Source organism: Leucoraja erinacea, chromosome 26, assembly GCF_028641065.1.
Source record: "Leucoraja erinacea ecotype New England chromosome 26, Leri_hhj_1, whole genome shotgun sequence".
NCBI classification, from domain to species: Eukaryota; Metazoa; Chordata; class Chondrichthyes; order Rajiformes; family Rajidae; genus Leucoraja; species Leucoraja erinaceus.
The window spans coordinates 25,974,497-25,993,529 of NC_073402.1; the positions used below are offsets into that span (position 1 = coordinate 25,974,497).

The 19,033-nt window shown below is 41.4% G+C and overlaps 1 protein-coding gene across 7 annotated transcripts in view; it reads right to left on the reverse strand.

The window, feature by feature from the left end:
- Positions 1–19,033, reverse strand: part of LOC129709859 (phosphatase and actin regulator 4-like) — a 110,187-nt gene that overhangs the window by 68,111 nt on the left and 23,043 nt on the right. For 6 of the 7 annotated variants that reach the window (XM_055656488.1, XM_055656483.1, XM_055656486.1 and 3 more), the window contains exon 2: positions 16,185–16,267. The exons of the other annotated variant lie outside the window; for it this stretch is intronic. Coding sequence is in view for 4 of the 6 variants with exons in the window: in XM_055656485.1 (XP_055512460.1) it covers positions 16,185–16,267 (83 nt within the window). In the remaining 2 variants the exon portion in view is untranslated. The remainder of the gene's footprint in view (positions 1–16,184; positions 16,268–19,033) is intronic. 7 annotated transcript variants of the gene reach the window in all.

Sequence of the window (19,033 nt, forward strand, 5' to 3'; positions counted from 1 at the left end):
GGACATGATGGTCAATGTCAAAGCATTTGGGATCCTGAGACTATAAAGGTAATGACAGTTATGACCATTGTTATTGAACCTGTCAGCTTGGATCCTGGATATTCTAGTCCAGTGGAGGGGGAAAGCAGAAGTGGAAGAAGTTACCACTGCATAACTTTTTTAAAAGTGAGATATAATTTGTACACCAGCTACCACTTCACAACGCATACAGTTGATCATTAAGAATTAGAGTGGAAAAAGTACAAAAAGAATATTTCACTCTGGTGTGCATTTCAAAAGGCATAGAAGAATATATTCTTCACTATTTTCAGCCTCAGTTTATCACCATTACAAAGATTGACAGCTATGGCTCAGCGGGTATAATAAGGGTGTGAATTCATCACAGATTTGAGCACAAAAGCTGTTGCAGATAATGCATTACGGAAGGAATGCTACACAGTGAGAGGTACTTTCAGATGAAATGCTGAAGTGTCCACATTCTCACCAAATAAAAGTCAAGCAAAATAAAAATCCCATAACATTATTTTGAGTTAGCTGTGTGGTGACATGGACATAATTTGTGATTGAATTGCTATTTAAAAAAAACTAGATCTAATTATCATCATCGCATTTCAGTTTGCAAGACCTCCCCACGCACAAATTAACTATAAGCAGCATTGACCTTTCTCAAAAATACTTGACCGTCTGCAAAATACTTTGGGATTTTGAAAAGCATTATATTAATTACAGGTCATACAAACAATTGTGCTTCTGAGAAGCAGCGGATGAGGCAACCTATTAATGCAATGCTTCAAAAATAAAGATTCAAATAAATTATGGAAGAGACAGCAGGGATGACTAAAATCATGCATTTTTAGTTTAAAAAAAAAATATACTCATGAACTCTAGATTGAGGTAAGATGAAGACTCAGAGATGGTGCTGATGCTGGATTATGGAGCAAAAAAAAGGAGATCTACGGAGAGAACTCAAGCGGGTCATGCAGCATCTGTACAGGAAGCCCTTCACAGATGATGCATGACCTATTAGGTTCCTCCCATAACAACCTTTTTTTTGCATAAGGCAAGATGAAAACTATCTGAGGGTGGACAGCATCATAAACTATCAGCTGAGACTTAAAGTCGCAAGAGGCAAAAGCAGCATGCTGGGAAGAAACTACTGCGAAGTATGTTTCAACATAGGCATTCGTTGGTGTCGGAGATAAAGAGGTCACACTCCAAGCCAGCTGATGTGTGGCTTATACCAACACTGTTCTCCCCAAAAAAGAGACTGCGTTCCATTTCTCAGCATCAACAACCCATATCAACACAAGCAAAGAAACTAAACACAAAAATTAAATATACAGCCCCGTGTACCAGCCATACTGTCGCATGGGATGCTCCGATTCATTTTTCTGGGGTGGTACATACACATCTACTCGCTGGAGTTTAGAAGGATGAGGGGGACCCTCATTGAAACTTAACGAATAGTGAAAGGCTTGGATAGAGTGGATGTGAAGAGGATGTTTCCATCAGTCAAAGAGTCTAGGACTAGAGGTCATAGCCTCAGAATTAAAGGACGTTCCTTTAAGAAGGAGATGAGGAGGAATTTATTTCGTAAATGGGTGGTGAATCTGTGGAATTCAAGGTCACAGAAAGCTGTGGAGGCCAAGTCAATGCATATTTTGAAGGCAGAGATAACTAGATTCTTGATTAGTATAGGTGTCAGGGGTTATGGGGAGAAGGCAGGAGAATGGGGTTAGGAGGGAGAGATAGATCAGCCATGATTGAATGGAGGAGGAGACCTCATGGGCCGAATGGTCTAATTCTACTCCTATCACTAAGGACTGACTCTATGATCTAATTGATGATTGCCAACACGAGTCCAATTATACTCATAAAATGCCAGTATACTTATTAGTCTTTCACTGTGCATTTACAGACAAGACAGTCTCTGACAACAAAAACACTGCAAATTAAAACAGCTTTCAAACAGCTTCATTGCTGAGCTAGAGAATCAACCTCGACCTTTCACAATCAATTCATCTTTACAACATCATGCATTTATTCACAACAGGCCCGACATTTTCCATGTCGATCTGACATGTATAAAAGCAGCTCTGTTCATAGATCTCGACTGCAGGGTATAATTGAGCTTCACATTAGCAGAAGTTTGAGAGTTTAAAACAGGTCAGATTAAATAAGCCTTCAAAAGGAGAAATTATTTACCCGTTATACACTAGATGACATCAAATGTGCCACCTGCAACAAAAAAAATTCAGCCAATCTTGTTTTTAAACTTTCCTTTTTTCCAATTTTATTTACATCTTCTTTAGTGCCACCAGGCAGAGTTAAGATAGCCTTCATATTTCAAGAAACCGAACCAGTCACATAACCTAAACCCAAATCAATATTTCCAAAGTACATAGATTCAGGATTGTGAAAGTGCAGCAAGTTCTTCTTATTAGAGCAAAAAAGATAAGGCCGGAGGAAAGCAGAATTGTGGGACAGAGGAGACATAGGTAAGGGCTCCATCCACAATGGCAGCGGGGAAGCCACGTTTAAAAAGCAAGAGAGCATCGTGGATATCCCAGAGTGAAAAACCTCATCTTGCGAGCTAGATGAGGTGAATATGGAGAAATTGAGAGCCAGTTTGGTCTTTGAAATGCACCCCCACCACCCTCCTCTTTCCACCTCCATGTGCACATTCTCCCACCACCCTAGTCACCCTGCTTATTTCCCTTTCATCATATGTTCATCTCCTACCCCTCAGTGCCATATTTCCTTGTTATCCTGCTTCTTCTTCACCTTCCATCCTTATCTCTCTGTATGGCTTTACATTTCACTCCTTCATCTTTCCTTATCTGACACCTTTGTGTCTCCTTTTTACAACTAACATGTCACTTAGTCCAGCAATCTGCCAATCGCTTACCAGGCTTTGATACACCCTACTTTTCCAGTTTTCTCCCGACTGCTCCATCAGTCCGAAGAAGGGTCCCAACCCGAAATATCATCTGACAATTCCTTCTGCAGATGCTGCCCGAGTTGCCAAGTTACTCCATCACTTTGTTTTTCCGTAAGATTCAAGCATCTGCAGTCTCTTCTGTCATCTTTACAAGAGTTAAAATTAGGTTGCTAAAATGCTAATGGAAATAGGACACATCATTCCAGTGCCGAAGAAAAGCAAGACCTCATGCCTAAACAATTACCATCCAGTAGCCTTGACATCCACCCATTTTGACAGGTTAGTTTTGGATCGCGTTAAATCCAGTCTACCCAGCGGCCTTGACCCACTGCAGTTTGCCTCCCGCAACAGGTCCACAGACGATGGCATTACCCTAGCCCTACACTCATCCCTAGAACACCTAGATAAGAGAGACACCTACGTCAGACTCCTATTCGTAGACAACAACTCTGCCTTGAATACTATTATACCATCCAAGCCTATCATCAAACTCACAGGGCTTGTGTCAGCACTCATATTTGCAACTGGATCCTCGACTTCCTGATCAGCAGACCCTAATCAGTAAGGATAGGGGATAAATCATCCTCTATGATAATCTTCAACATGGGGGCTCTGCAAGGAAGCATTTTCAGCCCCCCTTCTTTACTCCTTGTACACCCACAACTGTGCAGCCATGTACAAATCCATTTCAATTTTCAAATTCGCAGACAGCATCACCATTGTGGGCCAGATATGAAATAATGAGACAGAGTATACAGAGGCGATCGAGAACCTCGCGTCGAGACAACAACTTTTCTCTCAATATCAGCAAGACAAAGGAGATAGTGATCGACTCCAGGAAGTGAAGTCCCCATACCCCAGTTTGCATTGACGGTGCCGAAGTAGAGATGGTTGAAAACTTTAAATTCGTAGGAGTCAATATCACCAACCACTTCTCTTGAAACACCCAGACTGAAACAACGACCAAGAAAGCACACCACGCCTCAACTTCCTTAGAAGCCTTAGGAAGTTCGGCATGTCCCCTACAACTATCACCAACTTCTACAGATGTCCCATAGAAAGCATTTTATCAGAATGCATCACAGCTTGGTTTGGGAACAACTCCACCCAAGACCTCAAGAAATTGCAACAAATTGTGGACAAATAGCCCAGACCATCGCCCAAACAAACTTCCCTTCTATAGATTCCATTTATACCTCATGCTGCCTCCGCAAGGCTAGCAACATAATCAAGGACAAGTCGCACCCTGGCCACTCCCTCTTCTCCCCTCTCCCATCGGGCGAAAGGTTTAGAGATGTGAAAATGCACAACTCCAGATTCAGGGACAGTTTCTTCCCAGCAGTTATCAGGCAACTGAATCTTACCACCCCAACCGGAGAGCAGTGCTGAACTACCATCTACCTGTTTGGTGGCCCTCGGATTATCCTTGATTATCCTTATTTTCCACTAAAGGGCCATTCTTTGGAAAGTGAACCAAAACGTCACAAACATGACCAGATGTCATCACAGAATAATACATTAAAAGATTCTGGTAAGAGATTAATCTTATTCATTGCTATTTTCCTACCTACAGAACTATAATGCTTAAGAATGTTTCGAAAGACCACATTTGAGATTTGGATAATCAGACACAAGGAACTATAATGCTTGTCTGCTAGAGATATGAACATTCTATCTTTTTAAAATTCAGTTTGTAAGATAAAACCGAGTTATGACAAAATGCTCTGTGCGAGGTCACATACGTGACCAGTCATATTTGACCTCTGACTCTAAACAAACATTGATATAGATATAGATATGCCATTTATTGTCACTATACATGTACAGTGAAACTGAAAGCTGCTCGTACTCAGTGCATACATACAATTTTACACAAAAAACAAGAAACAGAAAACAAAACAGAAGGGAGATGGGGGGGGGAATAGGTGCACAAATTCTACGGCGCTACATACATATATACATATATACAGATGGAAGTCCGTGTTGGGCGGTGTAGTCAGTGAATGTGTGGATTTGAATTCATGGTAGATATAATTCTCGGGAAGCAGCTATTCCTGAGTCTGTTTGTCCTGGATTTGATGCACCTATAGCGCCTTCCAGAGGGCAGCAGGTCGAACAGTCTTCATTGTCAGCATAACATAACAATTTAACTTGATAAACTTAAAAAAAAGAGAATCATATATACAGTATGAAACAATATACCTGTAATATTTTCAGAATTAGAAATGTATTCCACAAATTTCATATTTTTAGTCACACCTGTGACTAAGAATGGGCCTAAACGTCATTCCCTTATCATGTATCTATACACTGTAAGTGGCTCGATTATAACCATGTATTGTTTTTCTGCTGACTGGACAGCATGCAACAAAAGCTTTTCACTGTACCTAAGTACACGTGACACTGAACTAAACTGAACTATGAAGTCATAACAGAAAAACTACAAATTTTATGGGGTGTTAAGTAGATAACATCAAACCATTCAAATAGCAGTCATTTGAGATTTGGATAATCAGACACAAGGAACTGCAGATACACAAAAATGCTGGAGAAACTCAGCGGGTGCAGCAGCATCTATGGAGCGGAGGAAATAGGCAACGTTTCGGGCCGAAATCCTTCTTCAGACCGACGGGGGGGTGGCTGGGAGAAGAAAGGAAAGAGGGAGGAGGAGGAGCCCGAGGGCTGAGGGATGGGAGGAAACAGCCCGAGGGCTGAGGAAGAGGAGGAGACAGCAAGAGCTAACAAAATTGGGAGAATTCAATGTTCATGCCGGCAGGATGCAGACTCCCCAAGTGGAATATGAGGTGCTGTTCCTCCAATTTCCGGTGTTGCTCACTCTGGCCATGGAGGAGACCCAGGACAGAGAGGTCAGACGGGGAATGGGAGGAGGTTGAAGTGCTGAGCCACCAGGAGGGTCAGGTAGGTTCTTGCGGACTGAGCAGAGGTGTTCGGCGAAACGGTCACCCAGCCTCCGCTTAGTCTCCCCGATGTAGATCAGCTGACAAGGAACTGCAGATGCTGATTTTACAATAAAAAATGCAAGAGTAACTCAGAGACTCAAGTTCCAACTGAGTTACGCCGAAATATAGTTTTTTATTCAAATCAATATATATGCTTGGTACAGCTTTACAATAGTCTTTGTACAAGCCTTTACTGATCACTGCAAAGGTTATCTGGGTAAGCCTAATGTGTTTAACCACGAATCAGACAATGCAGTAAAACGGTTCAGTGAACAAATCATCATGATCATATAATATTGCTGCTTGATCCTTCAGTCCAGAATGCATAACTATAATAGTAAGGTTCTTACAGTTGCCATTGCTCAAATTAAATAACATAGCACAATAACATAATGCGTCTTGGGAATTTAGGCTCATCATTCTAATATCCTGGAGTCTTCTTTCACAACAGTCTTTCTTGAACACTACCTCACTGCCCAATTTATCCTACTACGGAGTGGTTCAGTGGAACCCAAGTGGTTCAATCTGAATTTTAATTCATCATGACTGTGCAGACCCATGGGACATTTTGCTGTTAATAGTTGCTGCTATTCCCAATTAAGTATTTTAGTCTACATAAATTTCTATTGTACTCTATTTTATAACCAAGGGTGCACAAAATTATTTTAGGTAACTTCTAGAAACGCTCCCCATCCCTTGCTTCCCTACTTGTCCTCCTTCCTCCACTAAAACTCGGTTAACTAATTCCACAGTCCGCAACGATGTATCCCTCTTTGGATCACGCCATCCCTAGCCAACAATGTACCTATCAGGGAATCACCCTGCCTAAGGTCATCTGTTGGCAGCCCTGATATATCAGTTTGAAGAAGGGTTTCGGCCCAAAACGTTGCCTATTTCCTTCACTCCATAGATGCTGCCTCACCCGCTGGGTTTCTGCAACATTTTTGTCTACCCTGATATGTGCTAGTCTTTTCTTGTTTCCAGATTCCTGACCCCATCTACAATCAGTCTGAAGAAGGTTCCCGACCCAAAAACATCACCTATCCCTTTTTTCCCCCGAGATGCTGAGTTACTCCAGTATTTTATGTCTCCCTTTAACAAAAATATAATTGTATATTCTCTCAGGTTTTATTTGGAATGAGTTCTTGTTTAGGATAATGTTCCCTTTCAAAAATTTACTGATCCTAGTCATTTTTGAATATCATTACTGGATGCCGTTCCTTTTCAGGCAGCTGAAAATGCTATGACCACAACCCCAATAGTAGCTGGACCAAACATTTGCCCCATTTTGGCATTGAAAAGAATATGAAACTGGTCTGAGTTTCTCAGTGAAGGGATGAGAAAGGGAGCGGTGGAAGAAAAGTTAATCGCTGGGCTAATTAATCTTCAATCTTCCATCATCACAGCCTGTTCCGCCTCAGAATAGGATTGAAGCTTTGCACAAGAAAGAAAATACAACACAACTTTGAGCTACACAAGAAATTTTTTGATCAGTGGTCGAGAATGGAGCATCACTCAGCAAGCTCAGTAAGGATGTTTTTCCCTCATTTTTAACTAAAAAAAAAGCAAGGGAGATACAATAGGGAAAATGACATTTGGTTAATGTGATGCAAGAGTTAACAATGAGATTGAAGGACAGATTCAGAAAAAAGAATGATAGAAAGGAAAGCAGAAGTAGAATCAATCAGATACACAGAATAGAAAAGTAAGATTACATTAAGAGACAGGATGGAGATGCAAGAGACCATAATATTTTTTAACTTCTGTGCAAAATCAAATTGTATATTTTAAATTGCTTGTTTTGGAGCTGGGAAGTGTGCTGACATCATATTAATAATCAACTCATTAATAATGCCCAAAGGTAATACACAAAATAACAGGAAGTTTAAAGAGCCACTGTGCAAATCCAATAACTTTAAAAAAAATAAAAATAAGGCCACGAGTGGAATTCAACATGTGCAAAGCAAATTATGGAACAGCTCAAAGTAATTACCAAGCAGTCGAGATTATAACTGACAATATACATCTTATTTGCCCAACAAACGCATGTGCTGGTTTGATGTTTGGTGTGACTTAATCGTAATTTGCTTGAATGTTATTGTTCTAACATTTAAGTGACAGGTGATAACTTCCTTGTAGAAATAGAGAATTATAAATCTGATCAGCACGTGCAAGCACACGTTGGCAAGGTGTCTTCAGATGCCAAGCGACAAAAACAAAATGTATCTCTCATTTCCAAGATACTCTTTCCAGATGCATAACTTGGTTTTCGAAGCCAAGGGTATCTGAAAACTATGCCAGAGATCTAACAGGAAACCATTGCATTCTGTGACTATAGGATAGTAAACCACTAGGGGAGCCTGCTCACCACCTATTAAAGCTGTGATTTGGTTCTCTATGTTGACACAATTCAGCGGGTCAGGCAACACCAACGCTGCCTGACCCGCTGTGATCCCGCAGCACGTATTGTTTTGGTTCCATGTGTTCACACATTTGCCAGTTTAATATAGTTTCCTGACAAACCATGCTGAAGCAAAGACTTCTGCTGAAAGTTCACCAACCTGAAATGTTAACCCAGTACACCAGCCCAGTGATGCCATCTATCCTTCGTATTTTCAACATATTCTGTTTTTAATTTAAAGTCAAAGACCGATTTGATCCCTTTGTGCAGTATTTGAAAATAAATGAGACTCAAGTTATTTTACATGGGATGTTTCTCTCTTGGAGATTTTTGTTTAAATCCCTCAAACACGAAGCGCTGTCCAATTTCCTTTTACGATTAGTTTGCGAGGTCAGCACATTTTTACAAGCAATATTCCACATCTCTACAACAGGAATGAAATGTAATCTCTCCAGAAATGTTACCAATGATTGAATGTACGAGTCCAATTGTCCCACTTTTAAATAGAATAATCCTTTCCCGTCTACTCCCCCTCCATGTTTTATTGAAGGATTCAAGCCATATCAGCATTATGACTGGAATATCAAACTAAGACCTGCTCGTTCAGCCGTCACAATTTTTCTCCCACTGTCCATCATTGCACCAGTTTAATCTTCAAAAAAATGGTGTACTTATCACACCCCCTGGTGGAACATCTTGCAGGTTGTGTAGCTCATCTTGATCATCCAAAAGATTGGGCACAGACGCCGTTGCTGATTTAATTTTCCCAGTCAGTGCTGCATTCCAGCAATCTAATTAGTATTTGATCAGTCTGAAGAAGGGTTTTGGCCCGAAATGTCGCCTATTTCCTTCGCTCCATAGATCGTGGCTATTTAACTGATTTGAAAATTAAAAACAACTACACATGCTGGAAATGCGACACAAGAATAGAAAATGCTCAACACGCACAACAGGTCAGGCTGTATCTGTGGAACCTTGTTAACTGTTTTCATTTCAGCTCCTGCTGCTCATCCGCTGAGCATTTCCAGAAATTTCTAAACAAAAACAAACTCGTGGAAGAATTCAGCAGGCAGTATCTATGGAGGGAAATGAACCAACTATATTTCTGTAAACCAGCACCTGCGGCTCCAGGGTAGACACAAAATGCTGGAGCAACTCAGCGGGGCAGGCAGCATCTCTGGAGAGAAGGAATGGGTGACGTTTCGGGTAGGGTCAGCGGTTCCAGGTTTCTACAACAATATTTCAGGTTGGAATCTTTCTTCAAGAATTCTGGACAGGTCCAGTTTCAAAACGTCATTTGTCCATTTTGCTCCACAGATGCTGCCTGACCTGCTGAGTTGTTGTTCCAATAGTTCACTTTATTCTCCAGATTTCAGCATCTGTAGGGTCACCCATTCCTTCTCTCCAGAGATGCTGCTTGTCCCGCTGAGTGGCTCCAGTATTTTGTGTCTATCTCTGCAGTTTCTTATTCAGACTTCAGAGGTAAACCACAGAAACAGGCCCTTCAGCCCACCGAGATCGCGCCGATCAGCGATCATCCCGTACACTAACACTATCCTACACACAAGAGACAATTTAACTGATGTCAAGAAACTGGCTCCTCCGGAGAAAACCCACAGGGAGAACATACAAGCTCCGTACAGACAGCATCCATGGTCAGGATCGAAGCTGTGTCTCTGGTGCTGTAAGGTACAACTCTACCACTGCGCCATTGCAGCAGCATTTTCTGCTTTTGTCGTGTTGTTGGTTTGATGTAAATTAGACAGTGGACTTTGTCTGTGCTCTCACTTGACATTTATTTCTTAGTTTGGCAGTCAACCCTTCTCCCAGCTTCCACGACAGGAACTAGGTTTCATCTTTTGGGGATCGACCTTCGGGACAACTCAGATCTCTGCCAGCTGAGGGGTGCTTCACAACCCAAGTCAGAAGATTGGAATTCTGAGTTTCACCTTAGACTCGTACACATATTTCAAGGACTGGCTCACTATCAGGTGCAATAATTTGTATGAATCATTAAGCAGAGGCCTTGACCACTCTTCAATGTGACATGAAAGACACCATGCTACTGTTTTGGCAGATCACCACATTGCTAGTTTTTGGGGGTTTTCTGCGAATTAGCCACATTTTAAGTAATTATATTTCAAGATTATTTGGTGGATGCCTAATGTTTTCAGATGTGAAAATTGCCATTTTTAAGCAATTCATTTTCATGTCTCTTGCCTCGTTTCTGCTCTTCAGATTGAAGGGGATGGACCGTCCTTAACACTCATGGTCTGAAGAAGGGGTCTGACCTGCAACTTCACCCAATCTTTTTCTCCAGATATACTGCCTGACCCGCTGAGTTAGTACTTTGGGTCTACTCTCATGCATCTACTGGCCTCCATGCCTGAAAGCATTGCTGCAGGCAAATAACATTTCCAGGTCCATCAGTAAGTTCATCTTTAGTGTCAGTAAACTACTTTACTTTGAGAGGCATTATCAGTACAGACCCTGAACCTCACCAGTGCAGACAACCAAAATCAAGGGCCAATTATAAAACGTCAGCCGATGTTCTGGCAGCAATTTGTTCAGAAAATCAAGTCCTGGGACGTTGCTGTTTTTTTTTGTGGCTCTGTAAGTCACCATAAATGTACATCTAGCCACTGAGTTGTCACAATGCATCAGCCTTTGTTATTTTACAAACTCATAATGCACAATAGGATCACTGTGTTCCTGACTGCAAAAGCTCAGACATTTAGTGAATGGGCAGAGACTATTGGATCGCTGAACCTCAATGCTTACTGCTGACACAGAGGCCAGTTGATGAATTCAATGCAGAGGCAGGGAGATATTTCAGTAGCGGGCAGGTTATTGTGACATTTTGAGTCATTTGACAGCCTACAGGAATTACAAGCAGTGACTTGATGCACTCAAAAACAGTTTGAGTTGAAGTCTTTGCCCTGTAAATGAAAGGTTTGTGATGCTCAATTAATTCTACTAGAGAATTGTTCAGAATATTGGCCCCTTACCAGACAAGGGCAGAAAGCAAACCCATAACAGCAATGGAGGATCAGCATGGTCATATTTAAAGAGATGGCAAATGTGAATCTTCCCCAATCTTGATCCACATCTCTTAAACATCCACGAAACAAAGATCAGAGTGGGTGACTCTTATCGTAGATAGGCAGTCAAAGCATATATCTCTCTTAAACACAAGCAGGAGAGAAAAAATACTTGCATTTGCACATTACCTTTATACATGGCCTTTAAACAGCCAGTAAATATCTTTGATCTAGTCACTGTTATAATGAGGATACATGGGATACAAGTTTCACACAGTGAGGTCCCACAAACAGTAATGTGAAAAGACAAGCTATTTTCCTCGAGGGATAAATCTGATCAAAATAATAATGTGCCTCTTTGCAGTGGCGCGATGAAAGCAGAGGACTGCCATTTAATGCCTTACCTGCAAAGTTGGAATTAAAAACATCGCTACATTTATACCTGAAGGATGGTAATTTCATCTAAATGCATCACATACAACACTTATAGAACAAGTGACCTTCAGACAGCCGAACCCATATGCAACAAATGAGGCAATCCAGTATCAGATGTCACTGAGGAGAGGGGGTATAACACCACTGGATCTTTTATATCCACACCAGTTGCGCTGTTTCAAATTTAGTTTTCTTGCCCCTTCAAAAGTCAGGTGGTCTGTAAAGATCCAGTGGTGCTATGCCTCCCTCCCCTCAGTGACATCTGGTACTACACCAGGCTTCCTCTCAAATTTTAGCCACAAGGATTCAGGGACATATTAGTGGTGCAGCAGGATAATAGGTACGAGGGTGCCTGGCATTAATGTCAAATCTCTACTCCTATCCCTGGCACCTTACTTACCACAGACCCTAGGAAACTCTTCCTATTGTGGCATTAGCAAATTGTGAGCAGTTTTGGGCACCGTATCCGACGAAAGATGTGCTGGCTCTGGAGAGGGTCCAGTGGTGGTTTACCAGAATTATCCCAGTAATGAGGAGGTTAACATATGATAAGCATTTGGCAGCTCTGGGCCATGGGCTGGAGTTTAGAAGAATGAAAGGGGACCTCATTGAAATGTACAGGATAGTGAAAGGCTTGGATGTGGAGAGGATGTTTCCACGTGGCAGAGTCTAGCTCTAGGACGAGATGTCAGTGCCTCAGATTTAATGGATGTTCTTTTAGGAAGATGAAGAGGAATTTCTTTAGAGGGTGGTGAATCTGAGGATTTTTTGCTACAAAAGGCTGTGCAGGCAAAGTTAGTGGATATAATTAAGGCAGAGATAGATAGATAGTGTCAGAGGTTATGGGAAAAAGGCAGGAGAATGGGGCTAGGAGGGAGAGATTGATCAGCCATGATTGAATAGTGGAATAGACTTGATGGGACAAATGGCCTAATTCTACTCCTATCACTTATCAGAATCAGATTTTATTTGCTATGTATGTTTTGCAACAAACGAGGAATTTCACTGGCCAGGTCAGTCATACAATTAAAAGCAATTATAATCTTATGATTATCATGAACATATACTTTTTCAAATACACCATATGAACATCACTACCATCGTCATTAATATAATGCAGGGCACAGTAAGTACCAATTCAGGATTTTGTGTTGTTAGTTTTTATTACGCACTGTCGAAATTAGTGATAAGTACCAGCCCACGTCGGAGGCAACACAGCACAGCTGCCTGAAACACTGCCAAAATTCCAATCTGATCCATTTTATCAGGGTGTGAAAAGCAAATAAAATGTTTTATTAAAAATTGAGCACAAATGATTTATACAATGAAACTGCCCTATACCCCACATTCACCATCAGTTTTCACAGGTTTATTTGCAAGTTTGACAAAAATTGTCGTTGGAAATAGATAAGGGTCAGGAAGCATAACAGCCAAGGGCCTCAGAAGACTGGTATAATCAACACCTCAAATCATCGCATAAAATGTATGGTGCCAAACAGGGCATTTAGATCAAATGGTTCACGCTTCATTTGTGCCTCGTCCTCCAGATTTTTCTTCTAAGCCCTTCAGAGTTTCCTATTAATCATTCCTTCGTCATAACACCTTAAGCCACAAAATGCTGGAATAACTCAGAGGATCAGGCAGCATCTCTGGAGAACATGGATAGGTGCCAATTCAGGTTGGGACCCTTCTTCAGACTGGGACTAATTTACTGGGGCTATCTCTGATACCTCTCTCCCCTTTCTTGATCTCTCCATCTCCATCACAAGGGAAAGTCTATCGGCTGAATCTATCTTTTTACCCGTAAGGATCCGACTCGAAACATCACCTTTTCATGTTCTCCAGCAAGACTGCCTGACCCACTGTGCTACTCCACACATTATTTTATAAACCAGCATCTGCAGTTCCTTGCGTCTTCATAACATCTTATTTCCCTTCATAAACATGCTTTAACTCAATTAACCTTTGATTTTGCTACACATTGGTTAGAGGAGTTGATGCTGAATTCCTTCTTCTATCTGTAAGTGATAAATGTAAACGTTATATGCATGGCCTTTAGTTTTACACTCTTCCTCCTATTCTACTCGCTCTCCCCTCACAAGTGAAACACCTTCTCTCACATCCAGCCTCTGCTTAAAAGACCACACCCCTCAGCCTTCTGTTTGGTTAGGAAAAGACACTACCTCTCTCAACAGCGCCATCTTTCATATATAATCTAATTTTTGCAAAACTTATTTTATACCTTCTCTAGTATCCTGTATGCATTTGGGAATGTGGTATACATTAATCCAAATCAATGAGAAACAAAATCCAAATTAAAAATCTATCCAGGTTACAATTTAAGCTAATGGTATCAATATTCACTGTATTACTTAAATGCACTAAGTACTAAATTACTAAAAGCACTGGGCGAGAGGGAAAACATAAAACATTATCCATTCTGCAGCAAGTTTCTGCTTGCCATACAAACAAATGATTCTGTAGATAAATCCACTGCTTTGAATTCCTGCCTTTCTTGCAGCTTCATGTTTTAACATGTTTCGGAGACAAGAAACCATGTAAAGCTTGAAAGCAATAACCAACAGCCAAATGTCTCCTCTTATCTCACAGTAACCAAGTTAATACAAGATCATGCTGTAGGCATCCAGAGCCCCAATCAACCGTACAAAATGTGATCAGAAATGTTCCACCAAAAAAAACAAAAAACGCTTGGAAACATCTTAAATCAAAACAAGGTAACTTTACTCCAAATTAATATAATTGGTTTGGTGATAGAGGTATATGTTCAATGTTGCATCAATCATCATAATTAACAAAAGCAAATGACTAATCACATCCCATTAAAAATTGAACAGCTAACCATGTTCTAGGTAAGTGTCTTTTCGGTTACCACGTCTACCCAAGATTGAGCAGGCACCTTGCCAGATAATACATGGAATTGGGAACTGCAACTTTGGCAGTGTGGAAGTGCAACTCTTCTGAAGCTACGTCTGGAGATGGAAAGCATCATCAAGAATAACTATGGTCAAGCCACCAGGAAGCCTGCACCTAAACTGAGAAGGGGCCCAAAGCAACTTATCAGTCAACATCATGACCAACACAAAACTGACTCTGAGGACAAATTGAAAAATACTCTGGACTCTGCTACACATGTTAAAAAAACACACTCCAGGTTCATCTCCCCCCTGGTGTGCTAGATAGCATTGGTTGGAATGTGTGCGAGGGATCCAACCAGGGGCTAGAAAAAGGAAAATTGACAACCGAGGCTTTGCTTTTGCTAGAAATTGCAGGAAAGTTAACCAAGGGCAAATTTAGGCGCCACTAAAGATGGGACAAAGAAAGCTCATGCATGGGAACACCTCAGAGATACATGTCAAAGTCATCTATCACTAACTTGGAAACACATCACATGTCTTCATTACTGCTTGATCAAAACCTCCCTACTTTGATGAAACAGTGGGATTGCCATAACAACTCCAAGAGGCAGCTCACAACCAACGTTTGTGTGTAATTAAGGATGGTCAGTAAATTTTAATTTTGGCAGTGAAGCCAACATTCCATGAATGACTAACTTTGAATTAATTTAAATATTATATCCTTAAGCAGTTAAGGCAGGAGAACAGTGTAGGAAGGAACTGCAGATGCTGGTTTACACCAAAGATAGGCACAAAATGCTGGAATAACTCAGCGGGACAGGCAGCATCTCTGGATAGAAAGAATGTGTGACTTCTTCAGACTGAGAGTCAGGGGAGAGGAGACCCAGAGATATGGAAGGATAATGTGTGAAAACGATATATCAAAAGAGGTGGTGATTGAGGAAATATTGTAGAAAAGATCATTGTTAGCTAGGAGAAGGTGACAACGAAGCAAACAGAGATAACATTTTGCTTTAATTGATATGGTTGTTAAGATTCTAGGAACAGGGAGTTGCCCTTTCTTGGATCTGCTCAATGCAAGTCTTACGGTTGATCTCTACGGAAACCTCTACTGACATCAGGGAAGATTCAGTCAGAAATTTAAAGTCAGGTCAACCAAACAAGAATCACTTTTATAAACAAACACACTGCAAGACAATGTACAGTATGTGACTTTTCTGATGCCCTATTCTGTTCTTTGTATAAATTGTCCATTAGCAATTCTTCAGCCACAACTCACGCCGTTATGAACCCCCATACTTCTATCCCTCCCAACAATGTACACCCTTGCTCCATTACAATAGATTCAAAACAGTTTCTCCTACTTTTAAACTTTCCCATTGGCCTTGGCCCATTTTACTTTGAGCTAAGTCATAGCCTGCACCCTGCACATGCAACATGCTCCTGGAATACACATCATCTTCCTCGCACTAAGCTACAAACAGTGGCCATCTTTCTTTAATTGTGTTCCTCCAGTTCCCATCGCCCTACCTGCTTTCAGAAACCTCTTCGACCGTGCCCTCAGTCCCCCATCCAAGACGTTCAGTTTCCTCCTGCTTGGAAACATGCAGCATCTGTAGAGTCAGAAAGACATTTCCTACTTTAGGCTGAGTTTTTTAATCATGTTTGGCATAAAACTGCTTGCCACAGATGCTAGCCCACCCGCTGAGTAATTCCAGCAATTGTGTGTATCTGTTTTAGACTTCCAGCGTCTGGACATTTTGGTTTTGTACACTTTGAAATTGTTTCATGACTGTGTGAAGAAAAGCACAAACCTGCATATTGCATTTCCAAACTCAGGCAAAACATTTTACTTGAATTGTGTTATAGTTGCAAATGCAGGTTTATTTAAATACTAATTGCAATCACTCCTTCATAAGATAGCCCCAGTTGCCCACTTCACCGTGCATCAATACTACCAATAGTATGGCAGCACAGTGACACAGCGGTAGAGTTGTTGCCTTACGGCACATGAGATCAGGGTTTGAACCCAACTATGGGGATTGTCTGTACACAGTTTGCACGCTCACCTAGTGACCGCGTGGGTTTTCTCCGGTTTCCTCCCACACTGCAAAGATGTACAAGTTTGTAGGTTAATTGGCTTATGTAAATTGTAAATTGTTCCTAATGTGCAGGATCGTGCCAGTGTACGGAGTGATCGCTGGTCGGCGCGGACCCGGTGGGCCTGTTTCCGGGCCGGTTCCATGCTGTATCTCCATTAAGTCTGAAGCATAAGGAAACAGTCCATGGAATTTTACATGAGATGAAGTAATTAACACGGGGGTCATTCAAGCCATTACAGATTTTTGGGTTTTAAAGGAAGCAAACACTCTGGGTGAATCGGGCAGGAAACTGGACAAGTTGTAGGATCAATGACACAGGCTCATATAGATTCCATCTGTTCCAATTTATCCAGAACAAGGGATCATAGTTTAAGGATAAGGAGGAAATCTTTTAGGACCGAGATGAGGAAAACTTTTTTCACAGAGAGTGGTGAATCTCTGAAATTCTCTGCCGCAGAAGGTAGTTGAGGCCAGTTCATTGGCTATATGCTTGCAAGCATCAATTGAAACCACATTGAATCAGTGGAATCAAAAATGGCTTTATTTTCTATTTTGTTTCTATGCTTGCAAACAAAATTGAAACCACATGAAAGTGGTCAAAACTTTATATTTTGTTAAGATTTGGCTTCATCAGTAAATATTATCATTTTAATCAGAGTTGCTGTTCATCAATGCTTCCCTAACAATTCATGGTATACACCTTAGCCTCATAAGTACCCCCAAAATGCAGCATCTTACAGTTATCTGGATCGATTTCCATCTGCCGTTTAACAGCCCACTTCACCAACATACCCAAACCACTCCATTGCTCCATTAAGGGCACTCTCTACACAAACCACAACACCATCAATCTTCATGTAGTACTCACAACAGGCATCCAATCTCTAAAACATCCAGTCTCCTATGGTCGTTAATTTTGGATCCAGTTTATCACATCTCCCCAGATCCCATGGGCCCCCGAACCTTATTGACCACTCCCATGTGGGAGGATCTTGATCCCATGTTAGGAGCATCAAAAATAAGGCAGCATATTTTTGAGACGAGAGTTCCTTCAGAGGGGATTTGAGGAGAAAGCTTTATTGTAAGCAGAGAGTGGATGATTTCTAGAAGGCGCTGACACAGGAGGTGGAATCAGATACAATCACGACATTTAAGCTACATTTGATCAGGCATGTGATCGCGCATGAAAAGTTCCATACTTAAAATGCAGGTAAATGGGATTTGGATAGTTCAGCAATAAGTTCGGCAGGAGAAGGTGGGCCTAAGGACCCATTTTCTCCACTGTACAACTCCATGACTATGACTGATGAACATTTATGTAGGGTAACAGGGATGAAGCCACTTGAACCATTGTTCCTTTCCCAACCATTATGGAAGAAGTGCGTTTTGAACAGGAAGCAATTAAAGACACGTCACTCATGCAATCAGTGTCAGTTTGACTTTAACACACTACCATTTTTGAATAAGTCAGACTTGTGTTATTTCCTGTTTACAGAAACATTAATTCCAATTTCAACTTGAAAACGATCCAGGAATATTTCCACAGGAACTTTATCAGAATGCACATAGTTTTGTTTTTAAATACTAGCGTCAATTTAAAAAAAAAACTACTTGAGGGAGTCATGAGGCACGGGAGCATCTGTGGAGGGAAATGGACTTGCGACGTTTTAAGTTGGTGAACATTTGAAGAATGGAGTTTAGAAATATGGGGGGGGGGGGGGGGGGGGGACCTAATTGAAGCTTACAGAATTGTGAAAGGCCTGGATAGAGTGAATGTGGAGAGGATGTTTCTATGATCAGAGCCCATAGCCTCAGATTAAAAGGTCGTACCTTTAGAAAGGAGATGAGGAGAGATTTCTGAGGCAGAGGGTGGTGAATCTGTGGGATTCATTGCCACAGACAACAATGAATGGAGGCCAAGTCAATGGATATTTTTAAGGAAGAGATTGACAGATTCTTGATTGGTAAGGTTTCAGAGCTTATGGCACCAGGGCACCAGGACACCACCTGCCTTATACTACCTGGAAAGCCCTAAACCGTCTCCGCACTAGAGTGGGACGTTGCGGACTCAACCTGAAGAAGTGGGGCTCTCAAACTCTGACAACTGCGGAGAGGTACAATGGCCCACCTACTGACTTGCGGTGGAGAGGCATGCACTGTGGACGATCTCTGCAGAGGCACAGACGTGGCACTGGCTGTGGCAAAGCGATGGCAGAACGTCGTCTGTCATGAGCGAGCAAGCGAGGGCTTATGAGGAAAAAGCAGGAGAATGAAATT